The sequence below is a fragment of the Kogia breviceps genome, chromosome 15, assembly GCF_026419965.1.
Source record: "Kogia breviceps isolate mKogBre1 chromosome 15, mKogBre1 haplotype 1, whole genome shotgun sequence".
Classification (NCBI taxonomy): Eukaryota; Metazoa; Chordata; class Mammalia; order Artiodactyla; family Physeteridae; genus Kogia; species Kogia breviceps.
Genome location: NC_081324.1, coordinates 12,365,670 through 12,388,010, shown reverse-complemented (window position 1 = coordinate 12,388,010; position 22,341 = coordinate 12,365,670). Strand labels below are relative to the sequence as shown.

The window sequence follows — 22,341 nt, the reverse complement described above, 5'->3', positions numbered from 1 at the left end:
TTGTTGGTTCCACATTCTCTTATCAGAAAAACTGCCAACTGTTCTCTCTGGTGCATGTGATCCTTCTTCTACCCTGGTCCCCACTCCCGTAACAGAAATGCAGCACCTCCTTTTGGGACTTAGCTCATCTAAGCCTTACATTTTGCAAGAAAGGTGGTGTTATTCCCATTCACGGGTAACACATAATTTTTGCTCTAATCAATATGCTGACCCTTTTTGTGGCAGTTTTCCAGGTGAGATTAGGCAGGGCTGTTGGAGAGTCCAGGTATTGGATGCCTGGAGCGCAGGATCTATATTTGACTCCTGCCTTTTTCCCGTGCATATAGTAGGCAGGCCCACCTGCTAGTCTTTCGCCACTTTCTTATTTAGCGTCTTTTGAATTGTCTTCCCATTTTGAATATTCGTTCCCTGCCTTCTCATTTTGCGTGTTTTTTGGTTTGTTTTAAAAACCAAAGACAAGCCCTTTTAAGTTGCATCCTGATGTTGTAACTGTAACCCTCACGGCCACAGCAAGTGCGGAGATATTGTGAACCATGTGAGTGAGACACGCTCTTTAGGCTTTTTCAGTTAATGCTTAATTTTTAAATGTAGAGGTGAACTGAAAAGGATGACGCTGGGGAGTATAAAGAACATGGAATTTGTGTTATTCAAAGAAAGTAAAATTTTAATTACATTGAGCAAAGTCTGCTTTAAACGTTTATGGCAGAATAGCAGACAAACGTCGTTTCTGCATTTGGCCATCATAGTACAATGAATGGTCACACTGATTTTCCTGCAACGCGTAGGAGCATAGAACTACCCGAACAACTCCTCCAGGCCATCTCCTCGTGTTTCCACTTGTTCCTTCAGTGCGTGGACCTGAGCTGTAATGAGCTAAGCGAAGTCACTTTACCAGAAAACCTGCCTCCAAAACTGCAAGAACTAGACCTGACTGGAAACCCCCGACTTGCCCTCGATCACAAAACCCTGGAGCTGCTGAAGTAAGTATTTTGTGAAGCGCTGCAGCCCCATCGCTCTTCACTGAAAATGACATTTATCACTTAGTCAAAACATTAAATGGAGTATGAAGCATCTGTTGACTTGTTAGGTCTGTCTGCATACATTTGAAGTGAAGTCATTTGTGAGTCTGTAGTTGACCAAAATGGACGAATGGCCAAAAAAATTTTCAAATAATTGGATACCCGTGTCCTTTCAGAAAGTTTTTGAGAAAGTGTCCAGACAAAAAGAGATGAGAATAATGAAAACAAAGAGGAAAAGGGGATTTAAAGACACAGGAGAGAGCAGTGAACAACCAAGAAGTAAATGTACATCTCAGTTATGAATAATATGGTGTGATGCTTAATGCAATTGTTACAAAGGGTTTTTGCAAGAGATTCATAATGTGGGGTAAATGAACAATTTGGAACTAAACTTCAGGTTATTTAAACAAAACTGGGAGAGTGGGGTAGTTAGATCCTGCTAAGTTGTCTTCCTGTTTTGGGAAGAGAGCTCATTGGTACTGTCTCATGTTTTCTGTTGATGGAGAGTAACAGGTTGGATGGAGTTCACTATGTAAAACATTAAAGTTAACCTTGTTAGAAAAGATGTCTTTATAACAATGTTCATCACAGAACTCTAAATATCAATAAAATTAAATTATGTTTCACATAATGAATATTATACAACTACTAAAAACAATGATGTGGAGTTATATTACTAACTTGAAAGATCTCTGCATATGATGTTAGGTGAAAAGAAAGTTTACAAAGAAATTTGTATGGTGTAATCCCACTTTTTGTAACATAAATTTGTGTGCATTTGGGTGCGTGTGTGTGTGCACATGCACAACTAGCAAATTCCTAAAAGAATATAAAACAATGTTAAAATGATACTGTTCTCTGGGTAATATAATTATGGATGGTCTTTACTTCTTTAAATTTTTCTGAATTTTCAGAATTTTTTGCAGTGTATCTTAAAGTAACAGTCCTAGACATCGACACACATTAGACATCGTGTATGCCATCTGTGCGTAAACCCTGTTGTAATATCTGTTGCTGAAAGCCATCTTCCAATATCTTTGAAAAAACTGAAAAGGAGAAGAATTTTGAAAAGAAGAGTAATATTGGTGATCCATTATTATTATCCTAGGCTTTAGTACAAATCAAAATTTGAAAATTACCTAAGGTGATTCCCGGTTGGAATTGGCTTAATTAGTGCCTGTTTGTTGATATTTTAAGTACTTAATGAGAAATTAGTTGAAGAATATTGCCTAAGTACAGTGTCCTCAGGAAGCCACAGGGACCTAGGCGCTCTCCACTGTGTATCAGTATGTAAAGCCGTGGCTCAAATCCCTCAGTGTGTCCAAACCTTAGTTTTCTCATCTCTTAGGGAGGATGGCCTACACACTCTCTAAGGGACTTCCAGAACTAAGAATACATGGATTAGCAAAACATATTGCATCTTTATAACGGGTAACTTTTTGAGTTTTTACAAATATGACATAATTTTATGATAAAAATAATTATATAAAAATCTGTTAATAAATGGAAGTAGCTGTTTGGAGAATTGAATTTTTATTGCACACCAAAATAAATTCCAGCTAAATTAAAGAGTTAAATACATAAAATGAAATAATTTTTAAAAGTAAGAAGAAATCATATGGATATATTTACAAACCAGAAAAGGACTTTTTAGGCCAGAAAAGGTGGTGGGGGAACTCACAAAAGAAGTCAATATGTGTAGAGTGGTTTTGATATTTATGTTATGTATATTTTTATATAAAAATACTTTTTTACATAAAAGTTTTAGCTATCTATTCCCAAAGCTATCAAAGGTAAATCTAAAAGGCAAATGACAAACTGAGAAGAAACACTGGCAAAAACTAAGAAAAATAAAAGCATTAATATTCTTAATAGAAAACGTTCTTATGAGTCAGTAGTGATAAGTACTCAAGCAGAAAGTAAGTGAAGGACATTAACATTTAATAAACAAAGTATGGATAGTTGCATGAAAAGATCATATTCAGCCTTATTAGTATATCAAGGAAATATTAAATAAAATATTTAAATGGTAACATTTTTTCCCCCTCAAATTGGTGTTGATGGAGGGTTGTAAATCGATATAACTTTTTTAAAAAGCTTTGGCCCTGTGAATCAAGCTTTTAAAAGTATTCATATACTTAGACCAAGGTTTTCTGTGGTAAAAATTTATTCTAAAAATCAGAGATATGGTATTTATTTTAGGTACAGAGATAGTCATCAGGATATTTCGCATTAAATTTAGGATGAATATAAAATGACATGGAGAAATGTTCATGATGTAATTAGAAAAAAGATGCAAAACCATATATATAAAATAGAATGACCCCATTATTATATAGGCATAAGACAGTATCTCTTAAAATTCTCTACCAAAGGACATATGTTACTGGAGTGGCCAGAGCTACTACAGTGAAGCACATGTGTGCTCTCAGATTTTTAAAAAAATTAGTTACGGACAGTGAAATCATAACACTCTTAGGTAAAAACGTTACCCTCTGTTTAATATCTAGAAGGTTGTGGCTTCTTGATAACTTGGGAGAGTTTCCACATCTAATGTATTACTTGCTCTTTTAGAGGGTTGGCCTATTTGTTCTACATGAGGCCGAGTTAATCCATATGGAGACTCTTCCGTGTGACTGAGCTCCGGCTCCCAGATTCCCTCAGACTAATTTCAAGATGTACCAGAGTCAACATCCAGGTCACTTCAGATGGCTGCTCAGTCGCACTGTTCAGCTTGGCGGAAATGAGAGATTGCTGCTTCACTAGACAGGATTATGCGGGAGTTTAAGGATTACTTTTTTCTTTAATAATCAGGCTAGGAAATGGAATTATTTCTTTGAAGGCTCCCTGTTCTGTAAAAAGTATAAACGTCTTTAGAAAGGAGTCTTCCATTTTGCTCCAGAACTCAGGGAGGTAGGAAAAATGTATGGAGAACCTTAAGGTATGCCTTAAGAAACCCACTGCATTGCTTACCATTGTACGTGGATAAAATTTGGTACCAGGTCATATGGAAAGCAAACAACAGCAGACTATCTTTTTAAAGACACCTTTTATTGATGGGTTTGAAAGGAGGATATATCTCCCTGCTGTAAAATGAGGTATTTGATTTTGAGATTTTCTGTTGACACTACCTATGATTTTTATGTTTTTCAGCTTTTTTAGGATAAAGGAAAAGGTGAATGTTTTCTGGTAATTAAGAGTAGAAACTTTTCTTTAATGAAATATTTTTAAATTTCAAAGAAATTGCCACCAAATATTTCTAGAATAAAGTGAGTAGTATTAGATATTGATTTACTTCTGAGTTGAATGGTTCTTAGGAAAGGCATTCAGTATTTATTATATTTTGGAGTTAATGAATGCCAACAGATAATTTAAATTCTTGGGCTCAGGACAAAATTGTTTAGGTGTTAAGAGATTATACATAATTCTGTTTCTCTTGTTTAAGCAGCGGGGGAAAAACTAGTGGCAATTTACAAATAGGGATTTATCGCACCATGTGGTAGGCGGCCTTTTAAAAACCTGCTTCACATCTGTCTGACTTCCTGTTTGTGAGCACTGAATGCTTTCCAGTAGGCTGGTTTGTAATGAACTGCATTTGAAGGTTTACTCTTTTAATATTTCTGTTTTGGGTCCTTTTGGACCAGTTCTAGCATATGAGAGCCGAGGTGAGATAAGAATTTGTCTCCCAGCTTATTTATATGTAGTTAATGTGTTATTTATCGAATACCCCTCATTTACTTCATCATTTTATGATATTGGTCTCAGCATGGTTGTGCAGGTGAGGAAAGAATTGGAAGCTTCAGGGGGATAGCAAGTCCCCAGTAAGATTTGTAAAATATTTGAAGGGGTGATGTGGGCAGATACTGGATTTGAGGATGAGTGTTGCAGAATTCTCTCACATGATCCAAACACAGTACAGTTGTGGCTTGAGTTTCATTCTTTTCAAATCTGGGCTTCATGTTGTGAGAATACACCTTACTTCATAGTCAAAGTTTCTTTTCTCATGCCAAGGCTGGGAGCTGTCCCTTTCATCCCCAGGAGAGAGTAGCCATGTAGGGGTGGTATGTGTGTGTGTGTGTGTGTGTGTGTGTGTGTGTGTGTGTGTGTGTGTGTGTGAAAGTGAAAGTGCCTAATAACCAACATTTGTTGCTGATAAAACTAATTTTCATGCTCGGTATATATGCCCCTTTGTTTTCATTATGATGGGTAGCTAGTTCTTGTTGCTGATAAATATTTCAGACACATTAAACACAAATGGTAAGTACAGAGTGCTTAGGTGTTTTTCATTTCTCAGGTAAAGGTAGCAATTTGCACATGTTCTGTTTTAATGACTCCTGGCCCCTCTGTTTCTCTGGTTAGTAATATCCGCTGTTTCAAGATTGATCAGCCTTCGGGAGGCGATGCATCTGGAGCCCCAGCTGTATGGAGCCATGGCTACACCGAAGCTTCAGGGGTGAAAAACAAGTAAGTGGGGTGAAACTTTGGAGTGAGAACCGCCGCCTGCCTCCCTGCTTTAGTGGGGTAGAAGCCCGGTGCTAGCACACACTTTCCCTGTGTCACATTTATTTCAGCATGTTTCCCCAGAGTGAGGCCACCTCATGACTTACGCTGGAACATTAGGCTAAGCCCTGCTTGGCATCACATACTCTCTCTTTGTGAGGATGTTGCTAGGATACGGTGTAACTGACACATTATATCTATGTGAGACTCCAGTGTTTGGAGAAGGCATAAGTATTGAAATGCATCCCTGCTCTTTTGAAAAGCCCCTTTATCTTTCTCTGAAGCCTGTTTACCAAGCAAAACAGGGATGGCATTAAAGGAGTAGAAGTAGCCTTGTTTGTCCATATTCGAGATCCCTTATGTCACTGACAGTCACTGTTTCTGTGGAGCGGTTTTTCACAGGCTAAATTAGCTTGTCGGGAGTTTGATGTCCTTTCCCTGTAATGTCAGCTGCTTGTCTTGCCATCAGGTCTTGTCCAGCTTAATTTCTCTTTCTTCCCTATTTTCACCAACCTTCCCTGTCTCAGATGCAGATGTTGATATCTTGAGAATTGTAATCCAGCTCTTCAGGCTTGCCTGCTTTTTATGAAGGAGTGCTGATAATCAGTACTAGAAAAGCAAAGGATCCTATAAATTAGAAAGGTCATAATTTAATTAGCTAAGGTGTAAGAACACAAAATATTGAGAGCCGGGGAAGAACAGGAAGTGGAGGAGGATCCCATAATAGCTAACAGCATTCAACCCTGGGCGCCCATTAGAATCAGTCAGGTGAGGAACTTTAGAGACCATTTTTCCAGCCTAGGCCCGTTAAATCAGAATGCTTTAAAATCTCCCCCAGGTGATTCTAGTGAGCATCAGGGATTGAGAACCGACTGCCTGGAATACCCTTCATGGAAAATAAAAGGTGGAATTGTGGTTGCCACGCTGACTGCTTTCCCTCGGGTCAGAAAACAGAATGAACTCGCATTGTGCGTCTGACTCACTGACCCTGTCCTCTTTCCCTGAGAGTGTGCTTTGGCATATTAGAGAAGACGTAGCCCCCATTTCAACGTCTCTGTTCCATTTGCCCCCCCAAAAAAGGCAGAATAACCAGTTGTGTCTGGTCTCTGACTGCTTATTTCTATGTACTTTGCACTGTATATCATTGTATTTGGGGGAGAGAGGAAGAAACTATACATTCTTTAGAGCAGTCAAAGTTCCTTCCTAGAGATCTTTCTTTTTTTAGATTAAAAGATCTTCTGTCTTACTTATAAACACCAGTATGTGAAACTGCTCTCTAATTCCAGAACACTGATGTGAACTCCAAGATTGGTTTTTAAACCTCTCTGGATATTAAAATGTATTATCTACTCATATATATTAATGAAGCAGTGACCAGTTAGGTATCTTTTCCTTCATAATTCCTCCTTCCACAATTCCTTTTAAAACATTTTTTTGCTATATTGAAGTGTAAGATAAACGGTAAGCATACAACTCGATGGATTGTCCTTAAGTGAACCAGCACCTAGATCGAAAAATAGAACATTACCAGCACCTCAGAAGTCCCATGCCATCCCTGGCCCTCACTTTATATTCCCTTGCTTTTTTACTCTTTGGTTTTGCCAGCAGAAGTTTCTCAAGAGTTTTCTTTTTGAATTGTGGATAAAGTAGATATATATGCAAGGAGCTTGCTGCTTTGAAGGAAGGAGAGAACTGCAGTTGTCCCTGCCCCCAAATCTCAATAGACATCTCTTCTCTTCTCTCCCTCCCACTTTCCCCTATGGGTACTGGTGCTGTGTTGCCTCCCTATCAGGTCATTTCAGATCCTTTGGGAAAATCCAAGCAGGGAGCTGCAATCCTATAATTTAGGTTCTTCTTCAGACTAAAAAACAAACAGGAAGCTTTGGCGGAAAAGAAAAATCACTACTGTACTTTTAAAACATGTTATTTTTTTCATACCCCTTGCCCCATTCTTTCTAGCAAGGGGAGCTTACAGAGGAAGACAGAATTATAAGATGATTTAATATTATATAATTAAATTTTACTTTGCCACTATTTGTCATATAACTAGGGATGACTTTTTTTTTCTTTAATAAATGGAGGCAAGAATTTCAAAGTACTGAGGTAAGAACCAGATTTCCTGGCTTTGAATCTGGGCTCTGTACTTTTTTGCTATATGACCTTGAGCAGTTACTCAATCTCTCTTTAGCTTACTTTCCTCATCAAAAATACTACTTGTCTTTATAGGGTTATTATAAGGATCCACTGATTACATACGTGAAGAACTTAGAATAACATGTGCCATATAGTAAACTCTGTTTAAATGTTAGTTCTTATTATCATTAATGATAATGATTATTACTATTGTTACTTATCCCCAAACTCCTTAGGATCAAGAATTATATTTTCAGGTTCATACCGCTGTTACCTAGCCATGATACATATTAGGTGCTTAATAACTTTTTTCTTTTCATTACTTTATATACAGTAAGAAGGTATAATTTATATTCAACAAAATTCACCCTGTTTAGTATACAGCTCTGCAAGGTTTGATGAAAGAGCCTGAGTTCTGCTCGGTGATGGTAATTGTGTAATCACCATTACAATCAAATTATAGAACAGTTCCTCAAAATTCCTCCATGCCCCTCTGTTGCAATTTCTTCTCCCCCCTCCCAGCCCCTGGCAACTCCTGATCTATTTTTTGTTCCATTAGTTTTGCCTTTTCTAGAGTGTCATATAAATGGAATTATACAGTATATAGCCTTCTCAGTCTAGCTTCTTTCACTTAGCATCATGCATTTTAGATTCATTTGTGATGTTGCATGTGTTGGCAATTTGTTCCTTGTTACTGCAGAGTATTATTCCATTGCATGAATATGTTACGGTTTGTTTATCCATACGCAACTTGAAGGATAAATTATTTAGATTGTTTCTATTTTTTAGCAAATACAAATAAAAATCCCATAAACATATAAACCTGCATACAGATTTTTGGGTGAACAAATGTTGGCATCTCTCTTGGGTGAATACCTATGAGAAGGATTGCTTGAGAGTTGTTATGATAAGTATATATTTAATTTTATAAGAAACTGCCAAACTCTTTCCCCAGGTGGCCGTACCATTTTGCACTCCCAGCAGCAATGAGTGAGACTTCTCGTTCCTCCACATCCTCACCAGTACTTATAAGATCAGGTGGTGTGGCAGTGGTGGTAGTGGTTTGGGTCATTCTAATAGTGATATTTCACTGTGGTTTTAATGTTTATTCCCCTAGTGACTAATGATTGCTGATCATCTTTTCACATGCTTATCATCCATACCTGTATCTTCTTTGTTGAGAATGTAATCTTTCACAATTAAATATGATGTTAAAGGTGTTTTTGTAGACTTCCTTTATCAAGTTAGAAAGTTCCCTTCTATTCCTAGTTTGCTAAGAGTTTTTATAATGTGTATCAGATTTTGTCATGGGCTTTTTCTGATCCATTGAGATGATCATATTTTTTCTCTCTTAGTCTGTTGAGGTAGTGAATTACATTGATTTTAAAACATCGTATCAGCATTTTCGGGAAAAATTCCCCTTGCTCATGATGTGTTACCCTTTTTTATAAGCTGCTGAATTCGGTTTTCTGGTAATTTGTTGAGCACGTCTGTATTCACAGATTAGCCTGTAGTTTTCTTTTCGTGTGGTGTCTATGTCTGGTTTTGGTATCAGGGTGATGCTGGCCTCATAGAATGAGTTGAGGAGTATTTCCTCTTCTTCAGTTTTCTGGAAGAGTTTGGAATTTATATTATTTCTTCCTTAAATGTTTGGTAGCATTTACTAATAAATCCCATCTGGGCCTGGAATTTTCTTTGGTTTATAACTAAACATACAATTTCTTTAATATAGGATTATCTCTTTCTTCTTGAATGAACTTTGGTAATTTATGTCTTTCAGAGAATTTATGCATTTTCATCTAGTTTTCAAATTTATTGGCATAAACTTGATCATAATATTCCATCATTTTCCTTTTAATGTGTATAGGATCTGTAGTGATGATGTCTCTCCCCTCCCTCATTCCTGATATATTTGTCATTTGTCTGTTTATCCTGATCAAATTGGTTTGAGGTTTATCAGTTTTATTAATATTCTCAAAGAACCAGCTTTTGGTTTCATTGATTTTTCTGTTGTTTTTCTGTTTTCTATTTCATTGACTTCTGCTTTTATTTTTATTATTTCCTTTCTGCTCACTTTGGGTTTGTTTTGCTCTTAATTTTCTAGCTTCTTAACGTAGAAGTTTAGGTCATTGATTTGGGCTTAAGGTATTAATATTCTATGCATTTAGATAAATATAGATAATATCTAATAATAGATAAATATTATTTATTAGATAAATATCCTTCTAAGCAATTTTTCCAATATGGTTAGAGGACATACTCTGAATCAGTTGAATTCTTTAAACTTACTGAGACATTTTCTGGGCCAGAATATGGTTTATCTTGGTAAATACTCTGTGTGCATTTGGAAAAAATCTTGGGTAGGGTATCATTTAGATCAAGTTGGTTGATAATGTTGTTCAAGTCTTAAATATCCTCACTGATTTTCTGTCTACCTTTCCATCAGTGACTGAGAGACTGTAACTATAGTTTTATCTGTTTCTCCTTGTAGTTCTCTCAGTTTTTGCTTCATGTATTTCCAAGCTCTGTTATTAGGTGCATAAACATTTAGAATGTTATAGCATTGTGACGAACTGACCCCTATAACATTATGAAATGACTCTTTGTTTCTATAATATTCTTTGTGCTGAAATATATTTTGTCTGATATTAATGTAGCTATTCCAGCTTTCTCTTGATTAGTGTTTAGCATAGTATAGTTGACCCTTGAACAACACGGGGGTCAAAAAACACAGTCAAAAATCCATGCGTAACTTTACATTCAGCCCTTTGTATCCGAGGTTCCACATCCGCAGATTTAACTAACCACAGATTGTGTAGTACTGTAGTAGTATTTAGAGGAAAAAAAATCAGCATATAAGTGGACCTGCACAGCTTAAACCCATATTGTTCAAGGGTCCACTGAATATCATTTTTTATCCTTTTGCTTTTAAGCTATTTGTCTCTTTATTTTTTTAATAAATCTATATTTTTTTCAGTAAGTGTATTTCATTTATTTATTTGTATGTTTATTTATTTATTTAGGCTGTGTTGTGTCTTCATTGCTGCATGGGCTTCTCTAGTTGCAGCGAGTGGGGGCTACTCTTTGTTGTGGTGCGCGGGTTTCTCATTGCGGTGGCTTCTCTTGTTGCAGAGCTCGGGCTGTAGAGCACAGGCTCAGTAGTTGTGGCACATGGGCTTAGTTGCCCCACGGCATGTGGGATCTTCCCAGATCAGGGATCGAACCCGTGTCCCCTGCATTGGCAGGCAGATTCTTAACCACTGTGCCACCAGGGAAGCCCCTGTCTCTTTATATTTAAAGTATATTTCTTACAGGCAGTATTTAGTTAAATCTTGCTTTTTTATACTTTCTGTCTTTTTGGGTGGTATTTAGACCATTTTTATATTTAATGAAATTATTGATATGGTTACGTTTAAATCTGCCAATTTACTAGTATTTGTTTTCTGCTTGTCTCATCTGTTCTTGATTCTCTCTTTCTCTTTTTCTTCATTCTTTTGGATTGAATATTTCTTATTCCATTTTATCTCCTTTATTCTTAATTAGTTCTACTTGTGTGTTTGTGGTTTGTTTAGGGTTTATAGCATAACCTTTACCTTATTAATTACAGTTGACCTTCAAGTAATATATCATTTCACATATAAGAACCTTATATTGTGTACTTCCATTTCCCCTCTCCTAGTCTTTGTGCTCTTGTTGTCATATGTTTTACTTCTACTTTTGTTATAAACCCCAGAATACATTGTTATAATTTTTACTTTAAGCAGTTATTCTAAAGTAGTGTTTCTCCACTTCAGTATTATTGACAATTTTGAGCCAGATAATTCTTTGTTGTTGTGGGGCAGGGGAAGGCGGGGGGGTGTCCTGTGCATTGTAGGATATTTAGCAGCACCCCTGGCCTCTACCCACTAGATGCCAATATCACCACCACTCCCAATCGTTGCAAGCCAAAATGTCTCCTGGGGGCAAAATTTCCCCCATTGAGAACCACTGTTCTAAAGTGATTTTTAAAATAAGAAAAAGAAAATGTTTATATTTACTCACCTATTTGTCATTTCCAATACACTTCATTCTTTTATCCAGATTTCCATCTGGTAGTATCATTTTCTTCTGTTTCATGTAGTTCCTTTTACATTTCTTGTAGGTTGTCTTTTATTTGTGCGCCTGAAAATGTCTTTTTTGCACCTTTACTTTTGAAAGCTATTCTCACTGGTTTAGAAATCCAGGTTGACAGTTTCTTCCTATCAGTACTTTAAAGATGTTGCTCCGCTGTCTTCTACATTGTTTCTGATGAGAGCTCTGCTGTCATTTGTCCTTTGTTCCTCTGTAGGATATGTTGTTCTCTACTCCCCAAACCCCACCTTTCCTGGTTTTCAGCAATTTGATTTTGATGTGCCTCAGTTAAGTTTTTTTACTTGCTTTTACTTACTGTTTGTTGAGCTTCTTGTATCTGTAGGTTATAGTTTTCATCAGATTTGAAATATTTCCATCCATTGATTCTTCAAAACATTTTTCTGTCTGTCTCTCTTCTGTTTTGAAGACTCTAATCCCCTGTGTGATGGGCTGCTTGAAGGCATCTCACCACTTACTGATGCCCTGGCTTTTAATATTTCCCCTAGTCTTTTATTCATTTTGGACAATTTTGGGGACACAGTTACAATTACTTGGAAACAGTCTGATTAAGTGGAGAGACTCTGCAGGCCTCTAGAGCTCCCTGTGCAGCTCTCCTCCCACCAGTATATACTTTTCCTAGTGTTTTAGTTGTTACTTCATTTTTGCTCCATGTGGAAGTTCTCCTTGATAAATGTTTTGTGAATGAATGTGAACATATGCATTCATAATCTGGTGTTATTTCCCATGCATGCCTCCTACTGTCTTTCTTTCACTACCATTTAAAAATAAAATCATCAGAAGAGAACAGTGGGGGAAAGCCATGAAGCATAAATATGTGCTTATCATTTTTCTTCACTCACAGAAATTAGTTGGTCTAAATTAGCTGGGGTTAGTTTACCTATTCTTAATCTATGTGGAGTCATGAAGAAAGAGACAAGACTGGATTAAGCAAATCTGAAAAAAACACAGTTGGGTTGGGCATGGAGAAGGAAAGATGAGTCAACTTAGCACAAAAGCATTCTTGTTTTGCAGGTTGTGTGTTGCAGCCCTGTCGGTGAATAACTTCCGTGACAACCGGGAGGCCCTGTATGGTGTATTTGATGGAGACCGGAATGTGGAGGTGCCCTACCTTCTCCAGTGTACCATGAGTGACATTTTGGCGGAAGAGCTGCAGAAAACAAAAAACGAAGAAGAATACATGGTCAATACGTTCATTGTTATGCAAAGGTAAAACTTAGAGCACCTGCCCTGTGTTTTCTTGCTCTTCTTTGAGTGTTTGCCATCTGGTTAGAAAAACAGGTGTCCAGTAAGCTCAAAGCCTGTTGTTGAATATGCGTTATTCAAGGTGCATTCAGGCGATTTGGTCTTGCCCAAGTATCGGGGCTGGACTGTGTTCTGTTTGAGACACACTGATGTTCAGACAACTTTGTTGGAGGCCGAGTCAGTGACAGGAATTCAGTTTCTCCTAGAACTGGTCGCATAGGCCTGTCGTGATTCCAGATTTTCACTAGATTGTTTACGACACACTCCCCTCACCCCAAATCATGTGAGCTCCAGACGCTCTTTAGACCTTCTGGCATGTGGATTACTCTGAAATGGACTATTTCCATCTCGGTTTGTTCCCCCTTATGAAACACTGTCACTGATTCAAGAAGTGCCAACCTTTGAGAACTTGAGATGGTCAAATTTTAGGCCAGGAGTTAAATCATTCTTCATATATTGATTTTCCCCCTTTATTACATGTTCAGACAGTGTTACCAGTAGAATCCTAGGCCGTTCCCTAGAGCTTCCGGTCACCGAGGAAGTTATGGAATGTTGTTTCTAACTCTGAGGGCTGCATGTTATGAGCATTCCCACATTCGAAGAATTGCTCGCCGTTTTGTCACTTTAAAGGCTTTGTAGGTTGTAAAGGAACTGCCGATTAATATTGTATTGCAAACACTTGGCTCTTTTGGGACCGGGAAGTGGAGAGTGCTCTAAAAGGTCATGGGAACAATGACTGTCTTTTCTCTTTCTCTCCCTTTTCCCTGCCTTGATAATCTGCCAGAGGAAGTATCTTTGCAACAGGAGTAGAAAAAGTGTCTGCTAAGGAATGCTGGTCCAGAGAAGCCTTGAAAGTTCCCCTAAGTCTTGAATACTCTGGAAGAGCTCAGTAGAGGCAAGCCCAGTGGGGTTCTTTGCTGCTCGACTCACCTGTCTTTCAGATTCTCAGTGGGCATGTGCAGTTAGTAACTGATGCTGATAACAGCTAATATTTCGTGAGCCCTTAATATATACTAGTCATTGTTCTAAGTACCTTAATGCCATAAGGTATAAGACAGGGACATCTATCTACACACCTATCTACTTTTCTGTGTTGACCACCATCTTGTTTTAGGAAAAAAGCAAACACATTTCATACAGACAGACACACATAACACACAGACACACACCCTTCACACACTCCTAAGCGGTCTATTTTTTTTTTCTTTTTTTTGCGGTACGTGGGCCTCTCACTGTTGTGGCCTCTCCCGTTGCAGAGCACAGGCTCCGGACGCGCAGGCTCAGCGGCCATGGCTCACGGGCCCAGCCGCTCCACGGCATGTGGGATCCTCCCGGACCGGGGCACGAACCCGCGTCCCCTGCATTGGCAGGCGGACTCTCAACCACTGTGCCACCAGGGAAGCCCGTGGTCTATAGACCCTCAAACACTGGATAAGAATTAAGAACTAAGAACGTCAAACTCTGATTACTAGCTGTACTTCTCACAAATACCATCCTAATTCTGGCTTTGCTGGGAGGAATCATTGTGCCTTTGACAGGAGGAAAGCAGTGCTGCCTTGGCAGGGCCTAAAGTCCAGTCTGGTCGTAGATGTGCAGGAGTTGGAGTTTAGAGACCCAGGTTGACAGCCCATCTCTAGGTCATTTGCTTGCCTTTTATTTTCCCTATTGGTTAACAGGATATGGGGTGGGTGGTGATCTTTTCAGTCCTCAGGAGAACTGTATGTTCTCTGTGCCTGACATCCTAATTTATATGAAGAGGCAGCCCTGGTTTCCATCGCTGGTGGTGCCCCTTGCCTAACCTAGACAGGGTCTGCCCTTGTAAACAGGGGAGTCTGTCCATCTTAACCTTCTGTACCACTCAGGATCCATCTGGGAGGCACTGCCATCTGTGGGGCTTCTGATAAGAGTTCTTAGCTCCTTTTGATTGTTGGAACTTGCAGGTGTCTTGTGTATTCAATACGTGTATGGACTGATGGTGAATAAAAGCACTTTGGAGCTTCATTACTAGAATGTCCTTTCTGTGAATATTCTAGAATAGACATCACTCATCTAGAAAGTCTGCCCGGTATAGGACAAGAACATGAATGGTCCAGTACTTGAAAGCATGTCCCAGCAAACATCGCAATAAAGAGAGAGGGTGGTCAGGTAATTCTGAAGTGTCAGTGGGTGTAGTGTGTTTACACCTGCTCCTGTTAAGTGGTCACTCCGGCTGTCCTCTCTCGGGAGCAGAGGGGATTTAGAGAGGGGCATGAAGAAAGAAGCGGTCGTTCCCGCTGTCTCTGGGGCACGCCGATGCGGGAGCGGCAGGCTGGATGCAGCAGGATAAGGGCTCCTTGATGCCACAGCAGCTCCTTGGGTCTTTTGTGGTGAAGTGACACCTGCCCCAGTTGTGAGCAGACACCGCTCCGTGTGTGTGTGTGTGCATGTGTGTGTGCATGCGTGCGTGCGTGTGTGTGTGTGTCAGATTCCACAGGCTCTTTTCCTGAGTTGAGCAGTGCCTGCTTTGGTGAAAGGGGCCTGGTGGAGCCCCAAGTTCTTTCCTCCTAGCCCCGTCCAGCGGTGCAGTCTGGCAAAACTACATGTGACGGGTGTGTGGGGGTTTTTACCCCGTCTCTTCGTTTTTCAGGAAGCTCGGAACTGCTGGGCAGAAACTTGGAGGTGCTGCTGTCCTTTGTCATGTCAAGCATGACCCTGTGGACCCAGGAGGACCCTTCACCTTGACCTCTGCTAACGTGGGCAAGTGCCAAACGGTTCTCTGTCGGAATGGGAAGCCGCTGCCTCTGTCCAGATCATATGTTATGAGCTGTGAGGAAGAACTGAAGAGAATCAGGCGGCACAAGGCCATTGTCACGGAGGTGAGGAAGAGCGACTTTCCTCGGGGGGGGGGTGGGGGGGGCAGGGCCAGGGTCATGGCAGAATCAGCCAGGGAGCATTTCCCTCCAGAGAACATTCTTTAAGCACTGAAGTTGGCTTAAAGTTAAAATTCCAAATCCGGAGTATCACAAAGCAAACTCTGTGTGTGATGTGTCTGAAGACATTGTAATATACAGAGTGATACGGTGGTTACCGGCGGCCTCTCCGCACCGAGGGCTGTGCCTCGGTACCGTCTCAGCCTCACAGCCGCTCTTCGGAGGCACTTCGGCGGGGGCTGACGCCTCCAGCCCTGAAGTCACGCCGCTGGCCCTCCCGGCCTAGATCTGCTGCCTGCGGGCTACGACCTTTAAACCTTGAAGCCTCAGACTCCTCCTCCGTAAAGTGGGCACAGCAGTGTATCTGTCGTGTCGTTCGAGGCTAGTGTGCGTATCCGTGTAAACGTAACTAGTAGTTACTTTGGTTCGTGCCTCCTGCTCCACTCGGGTGAGGCAGGGAGTGGTTCTCACCCAGGGGCCATTTCCCCGCAACGGGACACTTGCTAACGTCCGAGGGCGCTGTTGTTGTCACAACGGAAGTGCTTGGGGCGTGTAGCAGGTAGAAGCTAGGGATGCTGCCAAGCATCCCACGGTGCGCAGGACAGCCCCTCAGCAAAGACTGATTTGGCCCAGAATGTCGAGCGCCGCTGTTGAGAAACACTGGTGCCAGTCTTCATTGCAGGAGAGTCCCTGTAGCGCAGCTTCCGAAAGGGGCTGGAGGGATTGTGCTCCGCTCACTAGCTCATCCTCCAGGGTGGGTCGCCTGCTGCGCGCCTGAAACGTGATGTGGCTACAGACGTGATCCCCGGAGACACACGTCTGCCCCCGGGAGGTGTCCAGTCTTGTGCATAAAACCCCTGGAAGCATGTGTAGCTCGGGTAGACGGCGGTGAGCGTTTGCAGTTCAGTAGAGGACTGCGACTCCCGGTAGGCTTTGACGAGGCCCGTGAGAAAGATAGAGACTCGGGAGCCACCACGAGGGTCTGGCAAAGGAGGCCGCCTGTAGATTCTAGTTCCCTGCTTGTTCTAAGAGCAGAGAGGATTAAAATGGATGCTAGACGGTCTCAGATGGGATTGAATGAAATTATTAAATATATTGAATTAAAGCGTTCAACATGACACGATGCAAAGATCAACCATTTTCTGCTACGTAAATGCGTCACCGTTGGTGCTTCAGAGGTTTTCTCCTGCGTTCTCTGCCTCCCCCTTCCTCGCTTTGTCTGTATCGCTGCGTTGGTTTTCCTGAATTTCCCTGCCTTGAGGTATGCGCCCCCGAAACACACACACGGAGACAAAATCATTGATCCTGATGTGGTGAGATCTTAAAGGGTTGGGCAGAACAGCAAGGGTAATTTTTGCCAAATTCCACATTTTGGGGAAGAACAAATATATTAGGAGAATTAAGAGAGTTGAAAATTGTGCTTGAAGCCCCGCTTTAGTAATTTTACTTCGAATAGTGCTGCCTGCTCGTATGCGTGGCGGGATTGTCTGCGGAGCTGGGGGACATACTCCCAAATGAAGGAACGTGGTAGGGTTGGGAAGGGAATGGGTATTCTGCGGAAGAAACACTTGCTTCGAGGGAGATGGTTAGACCATCACTATTCCCTCGTCCCAGACACACATAAAAGTTGTCCTGATGGAGCCTCCTCTGGAAAAGGTGTTAAAAATAGGGGCATGTAGAGGCACGTCCTAGACCCAAGAACCTCAAACTTGAAGAATAAAGAACCGAGCAGGTACACCCTGGGGTTATCTCCCCTCCTCTCCTCCAGCTTCAGAGTAAAGGCTTTTTATTGGCAAGTGGTCTGAAACTTTGGTTCGTGGTTTAAGTGGCGTGAACTCAGCTGGACGGAAGCAGGAGACTTTGTCATCTCCATTTGCTGCCAGGAAAGCGAGTTCAGGGAAGCGGTAGGAGCTGGCACTTCTCCTTAAGCATCTACCTCTCCAGACGTGATCAGTCGTACCCAGCTAGTCACCCCAAGATTTCCCCACCAATTGTTTTTAACCTTCTTACGTTTAAAACAGTGCCTCTCCCCTCACTTCTGGACCTTCAGACATTCCCGCCCCTGAAGGTTGATGTGCTTCGGGGAGTGACCTAAGATTCCGGGCAGTTATCTGGAACGCACCCGCCTCGGGGGCTGCTCGGCACTGGCTCAGTCAGCAAGACTCTTCCTCTCGGGACCCCCGTGGGTTCCAGGAGGCGCCAGTCAGCCATGTTGCTGTGTCAGATGATGGTCTGCTTTGGAGATAGACGGGTCCCAATAAAGGGCGTAACCGAGCTACTTTCCATTTGTCCCTCCTGCTTCTTACCCGCCCCGGGCTTCTGCCCCAGGGTTCTGATGACAGGCGGACATGAACCACTCACAGGAGGGTGGGCAGCCCCTCCCCCTGTGGACCGCGTGTCACGCTCCGGTGGTCCCCCAGGCAGGAGGCCCCAGGGAAGCCGCACGTCGCCCCGCGTGCTCCGTGGTAACGTCTGTTTGGAAACCCCTCTTCTTCCAGGATGGCAAAGTGAACGGAGTGACCGAGTCCACGCGCATCCTGGGCTACACGTTCCTGCACCCCAGCGTGGTGCCCCGCCCCCACGTGCAGTCCGTGGCCCTGACCCCGCAGGACGAGTTCTTCATCCTGGGCAGCAAGGGCCTGTGGGACAGCCTGTCCGTCGAGGAGGCCGTGGGGGCCGTGCGCAACGTCCCCGACGCCCTGGCCGCCGCCAAGAAGCTGTGCACGCTGGCGCAGAGCTACGGCTGCCGCGACAGCGTCAGCGCCGTGGTGGTGCAGCTCAGCGTCCCCGAGGACAGCTTCTGCTGCTGCGAGCTGGGCGCCGGCGGGCCCGTGCCGCCGCCCAGCCCCGGCACCTTCCCGCCCTCCGTCAGCATGGCCATCAAGGAGCGGCCCGCCGACGGGCTGGGCGTGCCGTCGTCCAGCAGCGGCCTGGCCTCGGAGATGAGCAGCGAGCTCTCCACGTCCGAGATGAGCAGCGAGGTGGGGTCCACGGCCTCGGACGAGCCCCCGCCGGGCGCCCTGAGCGAGAGCAGCCCCGCCTGCCCCAGCGAGCCGCGCTGCTCGCTGCACCCCGCCTGCCCGTCCAGCTCCTTCCAGCGCCAGCTGTCCAGCGCCACTTTCTCCAGCGCCTTCTCCGACAACGGCCTCGACAGCGATGACGAAGAGCCCATCGAGGGCGTCTTCACCAACGGCAGCCGGGTGGAGGTGGAGGTGGACATCCACTGCGGCCGCGCCAAGGAGAAGGAGAGGCAGCAGCCCCTGCTGCAGCTGCCGGCCGAGGCCAGCGACGAGGGCATCGTCATCAGCGCCACCGAGGACGAGCCGGCCCTGCCCCGGAGGGCGGACTGTGCGGCCGTGGGGACCATGGGGCGCCGGAGGGCTAACGGCTCCGTGGCGCCCCAGGAACGGAGCCACAACGTGATAGAGGTGGCCACGGACGCGCCTCTCCGCAAGCCGGGGGGCTATTTCGCAGCCCCGGCTCAGCCGGATCCTGACGATCAGTTCATCATTCCCCCGGAGCTGGAGGAGGAGGTCAAAGAGATCATGAAACACCAGCAGCCGCTGCCGCTGCCGCCGCCGCCCGCACAGCTCCACGTGCAGCCGCCGCCGCGGCCGTGCCCGGTGGACCAGCTGCCAGACTGCTGTGACACACCGCTCTGACCCACCCGCGCGCTGCTTAAAAATAAACTAACCAACAAAGGCTGAGTTGCCAGAGCCTCCCAGGCTCCCGTTAAACCAGGGGTTTTACTCCACGCCCTTCTCCCAGACGCTTTCCCAGCCTGTCTTTGCAGCCAGTCTGTACGTTTCCCTTCTGTTGGTCATTTTTAAAAATAATTACCACTTTTCTTCTCGTGATGCTGTACCAATATGATTTAAATTTGTTAACTTCTTCCCCTAACATATCAGATGTGTAAAGACAAAGAACAAAAGGTTTAATATATTACAGAGAAACGGTTAATGATAATGTAACACTTTTTAAAGTGGCTTTGTGTTGTTTTGTTTGTCTGGAAGGCAGGGCAGGTTGCCAGTGCTAAATGATTTAATAATACTGTAATTCTGTATTTCTTTGCAGGGGGTGGGGGGGAAGCCTTTTTTTTTTTGTCTTGAAAATGATAGACATTTGTAGAATATGGAGACTAACTCCTAGGAGTTGCTTTACTCTGTCAGGTGACCTAAGTCACTGGGATTCACTAATTTTCTCTGAGAGAACAGTTGATTGAAAAATTTCTATTGTAAATAGCTCAGTGTTGTATAGTGATGCTTCACATGTTTTGTAGTTTGGGCATAAGGGACTAAACAACTGACTTCCCTCCCCTCCCCCTCTGACACCCCTTCCCGCCCACACCCCCTTTTCCCCCCACCTTTTTAATTCATTGAATTATGAGCCTGAGCATTGCTGAGAGCATTGCTGTTCAAATAAGGTGGACCATAGGCCACTGGAAACGAACCTGCACCCGAGGGGGCCTCGGACCCTTTTTCTTCCTCTCCTGTTCCCACCCAGCCTCTTTTGCAGACACTTTTTAATTGTGTTCCTTACTGCTGCCACAATCAGCATGATTGTATAGAATCCAGTTAGATCATTTACATACCAAGAGTTATATTAAAGCAGAATGCACAAATGAACATGTCATTTTTGTTATAATAAATATAAAATTTACAAGTATTGGACCCATCTGCTTTTGTCTCAAGAGCCAGATGTGTCTTGCAGATGATCACACCCAGCTTGGGTTTGGAATGAATGCATGTAACTTTGGGGTCATCAGATATTTCCGACTTTGATTTTTTTTTTGAAGGGAAAATACCCAACAGGTTAACCTACATTGAACGAACGTAGTGAAATCAACCCTGTGGTTAACAATACACATAGCTGGTCTTACAGCCTTTCTATTTCTTCTTGTTATTGTGTAGGGTAGATGGTAAAAGGGGAACAGATGAGGTTGCATAGAGGAGATCCCTGGAAAACTCCCACAAAGCCAAGTTGGTTTCCAGTTCTCTCAAGGCCCCCTCAATCACCTGAACGTGTTAATAGATCTTTTTATAAAAATTGGGGTATAGTTGATGAACAATGTACACCGGAGCTGGTTGCCTCGCTCTGTACCCCTAGCAGAAATAATGTCAGTGCACTGGGTCCACTAGCAGATCCCGTATTCCTGGCTGACTTACTGGCCCCATTTACAGACTCTAGTGCCCTACCCCTCCCCGCCGACCCTGCATCTTGTGAACCATGTTTTGGAGATGCTGTGGGTCTTCTCTCTTGTCCCATGTGGACCAGCTTCCCAGGTAGAATGGTTTTCCTTCTTCAGATCTGCCCTCCAGTGGTACCTGGCTGGTTCAGTGACAGGACATGGCAACTCGTCTTTCTTGTAGACTCAGTAATGGGCTGTCCGTCCCCTCGCTGGGTGGCCAGATCAGAGGACCCCCCCCCCTTGTCTTGGTGACGTCCGTTCTTCATTCCGTGTGAGGCTACTTGTACACTGTGTACTTTGAAAACCACTAAGGCTGTGGAAGAAGATTGAGTTCCTCTCAGCCCATAAGGGACCCAGTGACCAAGGGACTAGACTGCCCAAGCCCAGGCAGAGCTCTCTGCTCTAGAGCCGGAGCAGAACCATCCGAGGGTCCCTGCGCCCAGCCCCACTCAGCAGCACCTTGCCGCCCTGTCGCCCCTCTGCTCCAGGTGGATCGGAGCAGACTTGGAAGGCTCTGGGTTTCACCCCAGTGCCGTAGTCACTACAGAAGATCCGGGCTGGCTCTCCGACCTCCTCGGTGCTTAACTCCCCTGTGGACAGGGCTCACCCGTTGCCTGGAGTGGGGCCTCTGCCCAGACGGTCAGTGCGGATCCGATTCCACGGCAGCTCCCTTCCAGAGGAGCCAACACTCCTGCCCCGAGCATGGCCAACAGGGGCGGCAGTAATCTGAGGGGTCCACGATGGGTCCCACAGCAGCTGCTTGTGCCAGGGGCAGCTGCTGGGACCAGCAAGTCCCAAGTGGGGGCTCACCTCACGTCCTAACGTGTGTGGCTGACTGGGAGAAGGGGCACAGGCTTGGCGCTGCTGTTTTCCTAAGGCCGCCAGTTCACTGCTTGCTCGCTTCTCAGTTTCTTAGACCATTAAGTCACATTGAGCACATGCCGCATATAAGGCACTGTGGAGATAAAGGGCAAAACTTTGCCCTTTGGGAGCTTGGGATAAATAGGCATGTGGGTGAAAGGTAAGAGATGCGCACATATTAAACGGCTTAAAGACGAGGAGACCTACTACTAGGCCTCCTTGCTCTCGCCTAGGAGCCTCCCAGTTATTGCCTGAGGAGGAGTTTCTTTTCACTTCTGCTCAGCAAGGTAGCATCTAATAATGTATGCAGAACTGCTTATAAAACCGTCAAGTGCTTAATTGAAGATTCCTCAAAGCC

The 22,341-nt window shown here is 43.6% G+C and overlaps 1 protein-coding gene across 1 annotated transcript in view; it reads left to right on the top strand.

The window, feature by feature from the left end:
- PHLPP1 (PH domain and leucine rich repeat protein phosphatase 1) overlaps nt 1–20,596 on the top strand; it is a 214,018-nt gene extending 193,422 nt beyond the window's left edge. Inside the window, exons 13-17 of the mRNA XM_059041405.2 lie at nt 850–980; nt 5,379–5,483; nt 12,795–12,989; nt 15,652–15,880; nt 18,433–20,596. Of these exons, the coding sequence (XP_058897388.1) occupies nt 850–980; nt 5,379–5,483; nt 12,795–12,989; nt 15,652–15,880; nt 18,433–19,596 (1,824 nt within the window). The 3' untranslated portion in view covers nt 19,597–20,596. The remainder of the gene's footprint in view (nt 1–849; nt 981–5,378; nt 5,484–12,794; nt 12,990–15,651; nt 15,881–18,432) is intronic.
- Nucleotides 20,597–22,341: the final 1,745 nt, after the last annotated feature.